Source organism: Maylandia zebra, linkage group LG10 (assembly GCF_041146795.1).
Source record: "Maylandia zebra isolate NMK-2024a linkage group LG10, Mzebra_GT3a, whole genome shotgun sequence".
Taxonomy (NCBI): Eukaryota; Metazoa; Chordata; class Actinopteri; order Cichliformes; family Cichlidae; genus Maylandia; species Maylandia zebra.
The window spans coordinates 18321513-18333561 of NC_135176.1; the positions used below are offsets into that span (position 1 = coordinate 18321513).

At 46.1% G+C, this 12049-nt stretch overlaps 1 protein-coding gene across 1 annotated transcript; it reads left to right on the forward strand.

The window, feature by feature from the left end:
- The first annotated feature begins 3461 nt into the window (after positions 1-3461).
- Positions 3462-4439, forward strand: LOC112435441 (olfactory receptor 1500-like). The gene has a single exon (XM_076888837.1). The coding sequence runs from the start codon at positions 3462-3464 to the stop codon at positions 4437-4439; it is 978 nt and encodes a 325-aa protein (XP_076744952.1).
- The last annotated feature ends 7610 nt before the right edge of the window (positions 4440-12049 follow it).

A 12049-nucleotide genomic window follows, 5' to 3' on the forward strand; every position in this document is an offset into this window, starting at 1 on the left:
CATCAGCTACGCGGAGGAACATGGAAATCGAGCAGCCGCGAGAGAATTCAAGATTAATGAATCAATGGTTTGCAAGTGGAGGAAGCTGGAAAACAAGCTCCGACAGGTCAAGAAGACGCAGCTGAGTTTCCGCGGACATAAGGCGAGGTGGCCCGAGTTGGAGGAAAGACTCGAGCAGTGGATCATCGAGCAAAGAATGAGTGGGAGAAGCGTTTCGACGGTCACCATTCGACTAAAAGCAGTTTCGCTAGCAGAAGAAATGAAAATTGAACATTTCCGAGGAGGTCCGTCTTGGTGCTTTCGTTTCATGAAACGGTGCCATTTTTCCATCCGGACCAGGACTACGGTAGCGCAGCAACTTCCAGCGGATTATAATGAAAAGCTGGCCATCTTCCGCTCCTACTGCAGCAAACACATCGCCGACAAACACATCCAGCCCAGCCACATCACTAACATGGACGAGGTGCCGCTCACTTTCGACATCCCGGTGAGTCACACTGTGGAGAAGAAGGGGACCAGCACGGTAGCGATACGCACAACGGGGCACGAAAAGTCTTCTTTTACTGTTGTGCTTGGCTGCCATGCTAATGGACAGAAACTGCCGCCTATGGTGATTTTTAAGAGAAAGACTTTGCCTAAAGAGAAGTTTCCAGCAGGAATCATCAAGGCAAATGAAAAGGGCTGGATGGATGACAAAATGATGAAAGACTGGCTGAGGGAGGTGTATGTAAGGAGACCAGGTGGTTTTTTTCCACGCATCACCATCGCTGTTGATCTGTGACTCTATGCGTGCCCATCTCACAGCCGATGTGAAAAAACAAGTGAAACAAATGAACTGTGAGCTTGCTGTCATTCCGGGAGGCCTGACAAAGGAACTCCAACCGCTGGACATCGATGTGAACCGGCCGTTCAAAGTAAGGCTGCGAGCGGCGTGGGAGCGATGGATGACCGATGGATGACCGATGGAGACCACAGTTTCACTAAGAGTGGAAGGCAGCGCCGGGCGAGTTACGCCACAATTTGCGAATGGATTGTAGATGCTTGGGCTAACATGTCTGCATAAAAATGTGAGTACCTAACTCAGTTTTGCTCCCGCTTCATTTTTAAATACGCACACTTGTATGCTGATGATGATGACGATTACCGGTAATAAAAATGTGAGTACCAAACTCAGTTTTGCTCCCGCTTTATTTTTAAACACTGATACTTGTATGCGCCCTATAATCAGGTGCGCCTTATGTGTGTGTTAAATACAGTAATGGCACACATAACTGAGACTGCGCCTTTTAGTACGGTGCGTCTTATGGTTGTGAAAATACGGTATATAGGAAACTCGAACTGTGTCTAAAACGAAAGAGCGGGGCGAACGCCCGAACGCCAGCTCACACTGTAAAAGAAAACCGCTACAGGCCCCCGGGTCACCTGCGCACGGCTCCGGCTCCGGGGAAGCTGCGTCGCGGAACAGGTAAGCTCGCTGGGGCTCGGGATCTGCCACGGGCTGAGGTGAACTACTGGCGGCGGGTTCTGACTCCGCCGAGGGTTGAAGGGACTGGATGTCGGATTGCATTTTAACCTGCTCGTCTGTAAGCGTGTGTACTTGGGCTAGGAGATACTGCAGCGTCTGTTCGTGACTACCGATGATAGCCCCCTGCTTACTTATCGCTACACGGGTTGGGTCTGCTGTGTCCATAAAACTGTCCTGAGTATACTGTCACGGCCGAACGGCGCGAGGTAACAGAGATGGACACAAGTGCAGAAACCAAACCGGAAGCGAGACGATAAGTGAACAGAAGGTTTATTTCCCCCCACAGTTAAACACCAGCAAAACAACACGACGCCACCACACTAGAGGTGCGCAGAAAAACTAAGTTAACTAAGGGTGACCTAGACAACTCTAGGGTGCAGCTGAACAGCTGAGGCAGTGGAGAGGTGGAAACTGGGCTATGAAGTGGCCGGGGCACTGTAATGAGAGGAGAGGGCACAGTCAACGGGATCCAGCAGACAATCGGCGATCCTGGTGGATGAGGTGGAGGCGAGACCTCCACTCCAGGAGCTACCTCTGAGGACAAGAAAAACAGGTAAGTCGTCACACGGGTTCTGGACAAAGCAATCACACTCCACTTGACTAACATGGGGATTGCAGATACTCAGACGATGAACGGTTGAGTGCGCAGGTCTTATATGCTGCCGGAATAATTGCCCACAGGTGGTCAGCCAGGGAGGAGCAACCAATCTCTGCCTAAAGGAGGAGGAGCCGCTGTTGGAGACCTGCAGGTAACCACCCAGACCATGACAAATCTGAACCCATCTTATCTTAAAGGCCTCATGGTACCATATCATAGAATGGGAGTGGGTGACCTTGATATCCACCCTTAAAAGTCCTGGGCTTCTGGGGGGGTTCCTGAGATGCACTATTTCTTTTTCCTCATCTTTTTTGACTGACTGTTTATACACAACTTTGCATTTAATCATTGGTTATTATTAATCTCTGGCTTGCTTCTACAGTCTGGTTTTGTCTACTGTTCCTCTGCTCACCTCCAGCCAGTCGCAGCAGATGGCTGACCTTCCCTTCTGTCTGAGGATTTTTTCCTGTTAAAAGGGAGTTTTTCCTTCCCACTTCCCAATAATGGTGTATCACTTCAGCCTAGTGAAAGAACTACTGCTTCGAAGATGCCTACCTGTTCATCAGAGGTTTCACGCTTGAGCTTGTTGGAGGCATTTGCTGTCCCAGAATATCCAGGGTGTGGCTCACCCTGGATATTCTGTCTCTGCACATCTCACCGCCTGCAGAGACTGCTCCCCAACTGCAGCAATTGATACTGTCTCTCCACATTCCTCCACAAATGTGAGTGAAATTGACTTGGGCCCAACTTTAACCCAGCTTTACTTTGTTTTTTGAAAGGTTCCAGCAATAAAGATGACTTTTGAGTTTAGTTCTGCATCCAAGTCCTGCATTAGGGCCCATACACTGCCTGCCACACAGAGTCATTGTGACAAGTAGTGCAACAGCATTGCTACATAGAGCAAGAGTCCAGGTTTTAAACTGTTCTGGCAGTTCAGACCTCTCACTTTGTAACATATTGGCACAGTATAAATTTTGAATTATTGAAAAATGCTGAACATTTAAAAACCTATATCAAACAACAAAGGAAAAAAGCAACATGTGAAACTACCTCCCACCACCCACCCACCTCACCCCCACTGATAACACACACACACACACACACACACACACACACACACACACACACACACACACACACACACACACACACACACACACACACACACCAGCTATCAAACCAGAGTAGCTATTGGTTTGATAAATATAAACACTGAGGGGACCAGCTAGAACTTCATCATCTGGGGTACTCCAGTTTGCATAACAGAATCATGATGTGCAGTACTGCTGTCTGCATTATCACAGCTTAGGCAATATAAGACTCTAAGATTTTTTGCCAATGGATCTTTTCAACTCTGCACTTGGAAAAAATATCACTTTTTTGCGTCCTGCATTTTTCATTATAAGTGGATTTATTGGCATTCCTAATATAAAATATTATTATGCCTTTCTGTTTTTTGTTTATATTATTTCTGTCCTGGCAAACACAGCTGTCATGGCCGCAATATATTTGGATCACAATCTAAGAACACCGAAATATATTGCAGTTTTCAATCTTGCATTGGTTGATCTGTTAGGTAACTCTGCCATGGTGCCAAAGGTTCTCGATATCTTTTTGTTTAATCACCCTCACATTTCCTATAATGACTGCTTGACATTCCTGTTTTTCTGCTATGTATTCCTTTCGATGCAAGCTCTAAATCTGGTTGCACTGTCATATGACAGAGTTATGGCGATCGTTTACCCACTGCATTATCAACTGAAGGTGACTCAAAAGTTCATGCTCTGTTTAATTGCCTCCTTCTGGGTGTTTGTCATTATTGTTGTACTTATTGCAACTGGCCTTCTTACAAGGCTTTCCCTCTGTGAGTCAGTCGTTATTAAAAGCTTTTTTTGTGACCATGGTCAGATATACCGGCTTGCATGCAATGATTATACACCCAGCGATATAACTGCTTGGATTTTGCCAGCTCTTATTCTTTGGATTCCTCTTTTGTTTGTTTTGTTGAGTTATCTGAGTATAAGCTATGCTTTAGCTAAGGTAGCCACAGTTCGAGAAAGAATGAAGGGCTTTAAAACCTGCACAGCTCATCTTTCATTAGTGGCAATCTATTTCCTCCCAATATTAATCACTCTACGTTTAAACATAGAGCCAAATGCCAGAATCATAAACCTGTCTCTGACATCAGTCTTTCCTCCAATGCTGAACCCTATCATATATGTTCTTCAGACACAAGAAATCAAAGAATCTCTAAAAAAGTTAAAGGGAAGAATCACAACACACTACAAAAATAGAAAAGTCAAATTTAAAAAGTAAGAATAAATTTGGCATAAATATTTTTACCCCTTTGTTTATTTAAGGAATGCATATAAAATAAAATAAAAATGTTCAAGTATGTTTAAGTACTTCCAAATAGAACCCAAATTACAAATGTCACACTTCACGGGGCAGTGTGTGATTGATTTGAAAACACATCCTGTAGCAAAGATTTGTGATTTGTAATTTTTTAAGCAACTGTAATTGTTACTGTTAAGACCAACACAGAGAGACATACAGATACTTATTCACAACTATGGGTCAGTTTATGAACGTGAAAGCTTAGGAGTTTATCATAAATAAAATAAAATAAAATAAAGCCTGTTGACAAGTCATGCACAAACAGGGAAAGCATGGAAAGGTGAAAGATTAGATTCAAAGTAGGGACCTTTATGCTGTGAGGTGATAGTGATAACTAATCACATTTATCTTTAGCCAAATGTAAGGGTTGCCTTTCTGAGAAATATGCATTGCAGCATGACATATGCTTGTTTTGTTTTTTTTCAAAGTGAGATTCAGTAAAGCTACTATATAACTACAGAAATACATTTTAATGACTGTTTAAATAGATAATTTTCTGCTATGAGAATATGTCAGGAAGCCTTCCAACTTCTCTTTCTTCCAGATTCTATGTGGATATGGGCCGCCTTTGATTAGAGTTTCAAAGAATGTCCAACCAAAATGTAAATATAATGTAAAGGACTGACTAAACTGGTAGAAACCCAGAAATGTTATTTTTTGTGGCTGAATCATTGTGTAGTGACCCGATTGAGTAAATTCTACTTATAACAATATAATCACATGGTTTGATTACAGAGGGAACACAGGGCTAATAAAAGTGAAAGACCATGTGGTTAAGTTGAGACTATGAGTCGTATTCTTTATATTTATGAGAAAATTCATATTCACTCACTAATAAATTAAAAAACATTGGTGAAAAAAAGTTTAAAAAGCACAGGAGGAATCAGCAGTACTGAACAGGCCAATTGCTATCCGGTAATCAGATTACAATGTAGGGTTTCTGAGTGATTTGCCGTTAGTAGTAACAAACCACCCAAAGTGTAAACTCAAAGTGTAGACTCTACACACTGGGTACTCTTCAAGGGGTATAAAAGAAAATCTCACCAGTCTGTACAAGAGCGAGGTCTAACCAAGTGTGTTAGCTCACATACTGTAATATGTAATTTGCTGGTAATAGAATCACAGTCAGTCTTTCAGTAACAAAGGACAACAATGTTTCATGTCTCATAATAACAATATAACATTTTATAATTGGTGGTGAAAAGTGAGACTATTTAAAATGTAATGTATAAAAATCCTAAAAATAATGTGTGAACATTTTATTGTGAACACAATTGTGCTGGAGTAATACACTTACAAGTAGAAAATATTTTAAATCTAATTTCCAGTGTTTATAACGATGACCAGGAAGCAGGGTTGGAGGCAGTGACTCAGCGGAGGGTGGCCTCCAATTCCTGGTTGAGGCGTTCTGTCTGACCGTTAGTCTGAGGATGGTGTCCTGAGCTCAAACAGGGTTTTGTTCCTAAGGATGTACAAAACGCCCTCCAGACCTGCGACGTGAATTGCGGTCCTCTGTCAGACACGATCTCAGTGGGTATCCCGTGCAGCCTAAAAACATGGTCAACTAGCAGATTAGCAGTTTCAGTGGATGTGTTTGTCGAGGGCAATGAAGTGAGCTGCCTTGGAAAATCTGTCAATCACAGTGAGGATTGCGGTCTTGCCAGAAGAAACCGGTAGAACAGTAACAAAATCCAAAGAAATATGCAACCAGGGACGCCGTGGAATGGAGAGAGGCTGCAACAACCAAGCCGGGCATTGCGTGTTAGATTTGCGGTTTCACGTTGCGGGACCCTGGGCGGTAAGAGATCGAGAAGTTAAACCTACTGAAAAACATGGACCAGCGAGCTTGACGTGAATTCAGTCTCTTGGCTGTACGAAGGTAAGTCAAGTTTTTGTGATCAGTCCACACTATGAATGGGTGTTCCGCTCCCTCGAGATAGTGCCGCCACTCCTCTAAGGCCAGTTTCATGGCCAACAGTTCCCTTTCACCCACGTCGTAATTCCGCTCAGCGGTGATAAGCGACAGGGAAAAAAAGGCGCACGGGTGAAGTTTGGACGCCGTGCCAGAGCACTGTGACAATACCGCTCCTACCCCGACGTCAGACGCATCCACCTCAACTATAAATGGCTTCTTGGGGTCGGGGTGAATTAAAATCGGCGCTGAGGTAAATAGTTCCTTTAACTTGGAGAAAGCAGCTCCTGCTTCCGGACCCTAAATGAAAGGGAGCTTTGAAGATGTTAGCTGGGTCAGCGGTGCTGCTACTTGGCTGTAGTTTCTGATGAAGCGGCGGTAAAAGTTTGCGAAGCCCAAGAAACGCTACAGAAGACTCCGGGACGTTGGAATGGGCCATTGCACGACTGCCTGTATTTTAGCCGGGTCTGTCTTCACCTGCCCCCCCAAGGATGTAGCCCAGGAACGAGACGGAAAGGGAGTGGAATTCACATTTCTCCGCCTTAACGTACAGTTTATTCTCCAGCAACCGTTGTCACACGGCTCGGACATGCGTTTGGTGCTCCTCCAGGTTTTTGGAAAAAATCAGGATGTCGTCGAGATAAACGAAGACAAAACGGTCGAGGAAATCTCGCAGTACATCATTCACCAGATTTTGGAAAACCGCTGGGGCATTTGTGAGACCGAAAGGCATCACTAGATATTCAAAGTGCCCCAAGTGAGTGTTAAAGGTGGTTTTCCACTCATTGCCCTCCCTGATTCTGACGAGGTGGTACGCATTTCTGAGGTCTAATTTTGTGAAAATGGAGGCACCATGGACCGTCTCGAAGGCGGAACTGATCAGCGGTAAGGGGTATTTGTTTTTTATCGTTATGTCATTAATGTGAGTACCTAACTCAGTTTTGCTCCCGCTTCATTTTTAAATACGCACACTTGTATGCTGATGATGATGACGATTACCGGTAATAAAAATGTGAGTACCAAACTCAGTTTTGCTCCCGCTTTATTTTTAAACACTGATACTTGTATGCGCCCTATAATCAGGTGCGCCTTATGTGTGTGTTAAATACAGTAATGGCACACATAACTGAGACTGCGCCTTTTAGTACGGTGCGTCTTATGGTTGTGAAAATACGGTATATAGGAAACTCGAACTGTGTCTAAAACGAAAGAGCGGGGCGAACGCCCGAACGCCAGCTCACACTGTAAAAGAAAACCGCTACAGGCCCCCGGGTCACCTGCGCACGGCTCCGGCTCCGGGGAAGCTGCGTCGCGGAACAGGTAAGCTCGCTGGGGCTCGGGATCTGCCACGGGCTGAGGTGAACTACTGGCGGCGGGTTCTGACTCCGCCGAGGGTTGAAGGGACTGGATGTCGGATTGCATTTTAACCTGCTCGTCTGTAAGCGTGTGTACTTGGGCTAGGAGATACTGCAGCGTCTGTTCGTGACTACCGATGATAGCCCCCTGCTTACTTATCGCTACACGGGTTGGGTCTGCTGTGTCCATAAAACTGTCCTGAGTATACTGTCACGGCCGAACGGCGCGAGGTAACAGAGATGGACACAAGTGCAGAAACCAAACCGGAAGCGAGACGATAAGTGAACAGAAGGTTTATTTCCCCCCACAGTTAAACACCAGCAAAACAACACGACGCCACCACACTAGAGGCGCGCAGAAAAACTAAGTTAACTAAGGGTGACCTAGACAACTCTAGGGTGCAGCTGAACAGCTGAGGCAGTGGAGAGGTGGAAACTGGGCTATGAAGTGGCCGGGGCACTGTAATGAGAGGAGAGGGCACAGTCAACGGGATCCAGCAGACAATCGGCGATCCTGGTGGATGAGGTGGAGGCGAGACCTCCACTCCAGGAGCTACCTCTGAGGACAAGAAAAACAGGTAAGTCGTCACACGGGTTCTGGACAAAGCAATCACACTCCACTTGACTAACATGGGGATTGCAGATACTCAGACGATGAACGGTTGAGTGCGCAGGTCTTATATGCTGCCGGAATAATTGCCCACAGGTGGTCAGCCAGGGAGGAGCAACCAATCTCTGCCTAAAGGAGGAGGAGCCGCTGTTGGAGACCTGCAGGTAACCACCCAGACCAGACTTTTGCTCACCCTATCTCGGTGGGCAGTGCGGTTCGGCGGCTGTTAAATCTCCGTCAGGGCTGCCGTAGCATCGCAGATTATTTGATTGACTTCCGCACTGCCGCGGCGGCAGTCGGCTGGCCCGATAAGGCCCTTCAGGGAGTCTATTTGCAGTCGCTGAACGAGCACATGAAGGATCAGCTAGCGTCCCGAGACGAACCTGTCACTTTCGAGGAGTTAGCCTCGCTCACGCTTCGCATTGACAACAGACTGCGGGAGCGAGAGAGGAACTCCAGTACCCGTCAGCCAGTGCGGCGTGTGTCCCCGGTTTTCATTTCCCCATCGCCGCTTCCGGTTCAGCCTTCGGCCACAGTCGCCGTGGAGAGGACTGAATCGGAACCAGAACCCATGCAGATCGGGTGATCCCGGTTGTCCCCGCAAGAGAGGGAGAGGCGTTGTCGCTCTCGCTCGTGTTTTTATTGTGGCTCCGCTGAGCATTTTATTTCCACCTGTCCCAAGAAAGGAAAAGGGGGCGCCCACCGGTAGGTCCGGGGATACGGGTGGGTGGTACCAATATTGATTCTAAGCCCCGTTTTTGTTGCCGGTTACGCTCTTGCTCGGTTCTGCGACCCACACGTCCCAGGCATTAGTCGATTCGGGCGCCAAGCAAAGCCTCATTGATAAAGAATTAGCCAAGCAGCTGAATATTCCCCTTTTTGAGTTGGACTCTAGCATCCCAGTTAAAGCACTAGTAAACCAAGTTTTCTCTCACATCACTCACTGCACCGCACCTATTACTATAGTCACCTCAGGCAACCATAGGGACAGACTCCCCTTCTTGACATTCCACTCCCCCAGCACTCCCGTTATCCTTGGTTTCACCTGGCTAAAACTACATAACCCTCATCTGCACTGGGCAGGGCAGAAAGTTATAATTTGCAGCCCATTTTGCCATGCCAATTGTCTCGTCTCAGCCCCGCCGTCTGCCATTGTCGAGCTCGCACATGACGAAAGCGCCAACATAGACCTTTCTGTTATACCTTTGGTATACCATGACTTAAGGGAGGTTTTTAACAAAGACAAAGCTCAATCACTACCCCCGCACAGACCTTACAACTGTGCCATAGACCTGTTACCGGGTTTCACCCTACCTTCAAGCCGCCTCTACAACCTGACACGCCCCGAGAAGACAGCCATGGAAAAGTACATTCTCTGGCCGTGGGCATCATCAGACCCTCCTCTTCACCCATGGGGGCCGGATTTTTCTTTGTCGGTAAGAAGGACGGCCCTGTATCGATTTTAGGAGGCTTAATGACATAACGATAAAAAACAAATACCCCTTACCGCTGATCAGTTCCGCCTTCGAGACGGTCCATGGTGCCTCCATTTTCACAAAATTAGACCTCAGAAATGCGTACCACCTCGTCAGAATCAGGGAGGGCAATGAGTGGAAAACCACCTTTAACACTCACTTGGGGCACTTTGAATATCTAGTGATGCCTTTCGGTCTCACAAATGCCCCAGCGGTTTTCCAAAATCTGGTGAATGATGTACTGCGAGATTTCCTCGACCGTTTTGTCTTCGTTTATCTCGACGACATCCTGATTTTTTCCAAAAACCTGGAGGAGCACCAAACGCATGTCCGAGCCGTGTGACAACGGTTGCTGGAGAATAAACTGTACGTTAAGGCGGAGAAATGTGAATTCCACTCCCTTTCCGTCTCGTTCCTGGGCTACATCCTTGGGGGGGCAGGTGAAGACAGACCCGGCTAAAATACAGGCAGTCGTGCAATGGCCCATTCCAACGTCCCGGAGTCTTCTGTAGCGTTTCTTGGGCTTCGCAAACTTTTACCGCCGCTTCATCAGAAACTACAGCCAAGTAGCAGCACCGCTGACCCAGCTAACATCTTCAAAGCTCCCTTTCATTTAGGGTCCGGAAGCAGGAGCTGCTTTCTCCAAGTTAAAGGAACTATTTACCTCAGCGCCGATTTTAATTCACCCCGACCCCAAGAAGCCATTTATAGTTGAGGTGGATGCGTCTGACGTCGGGGTAGGAGCGGTATTGTCACAGTGCTCTGGCACGGCGTCCAAACTTCACCCGTGCGCCTTTTTTTCCCTGTCGCTTATCACCGCTGAGCGGAATTACGACGTGGGTGAAAGGGAACTGTTGGCCATGAAACTGGCCTTAGAGGAGTGGCGGCACTATCTCGAGGGAGCGGAACACCCATTCATAGTGTGGACTGATCACAAAAACTTGACTTACCTTCGTACAGCCAAGAGACTGAATTCACGTCAAGCTCGCTGGTCCATGTTTTTCAGTAGGTTTAACTTCTCGATCTCTTACCGCCCAGGGTCCCGCAACGTGAAACCGCAAATCTAACACGCAATGCCCGGCTTGGTTGTTGCAGCCTCTCTCCATTCCACGGCGTCCCTGGTTGCATATTTCTTTGGATTTTGTTACTGTTCTACCGGTTTCTTCTGGCAAGACCGCAATCCTCACTGTGATTGACAGATTTTCCAAGGCAGCTCACTTCATTGCCCTCGACAAACACATCCACTGAAACTGCTAATCTGCTAGTTGACCATGTTTTTAGGCTGCACGGGATACCCACTGAGATCGTGTCTGACAGAGGACCGCAATTCACGTCGCAGGTCTGGAGGGCGTTTTGTACATCCTTAGGAACAAAACCCTGTTTGAGCTCAGGACACCATCCTCAGACTAACGGTCAGACAGAACGCCTCAACCAGGAATTGGAGGCCACCCTCCGCTGAGTCACTGCCTCCAACCCTGCTTCCTGGTCATCGTTATAAACACTGGAAATTAGATTTAAAATATTTTCTACTTGTAAGTGTATTACTCCAGCACAATTGTGTTCACAATAAAATGTTCACACATTATTTTTAGGATTTTTATACATTACATTTTAAATAGTCTCACTTTTCACCACCAATTATAAAATGTTATATTGTTATTATGAGACATGAAACATTGTTGTCCTTTGTTACTGAAAGACTGACTGTGATTCTATTACCAGCAAATTACATATTACAGTATGTGAGCTAACACACTTGGTTAGACCTCGCTCTTGTACAGACTGGTGAGATTTTCTTTTATACCCCTTGAAGAGTACCCAGTGTGTAGAGTCTACACTTTGAGTTTACACTTTGGGTGGTTTGTTACTACTAACGGCAAATCACTCAGAAACCCTACATTGTAATCTGATTACCGGATAGCAATTGGCCTGTTCAGTACTGCTGATTCCTCCTGTGCTTTTTAAACTTTTTTTCACCAATGTTTTTTAATTTATTAGTGAGTGAATATGAATTTTCTCATAAATATAAAGAATACGACTCATAGTCTCAACTTAACCACATGGTCTTTCACTTTTATTAGCCCTGTGTTCCCTCTGTAATCAAACCATGTGATTATATTGTTATAAGTAGAATTTACTCAATCGGGTCACTACACAATGATTCAGCCACAAAAAAT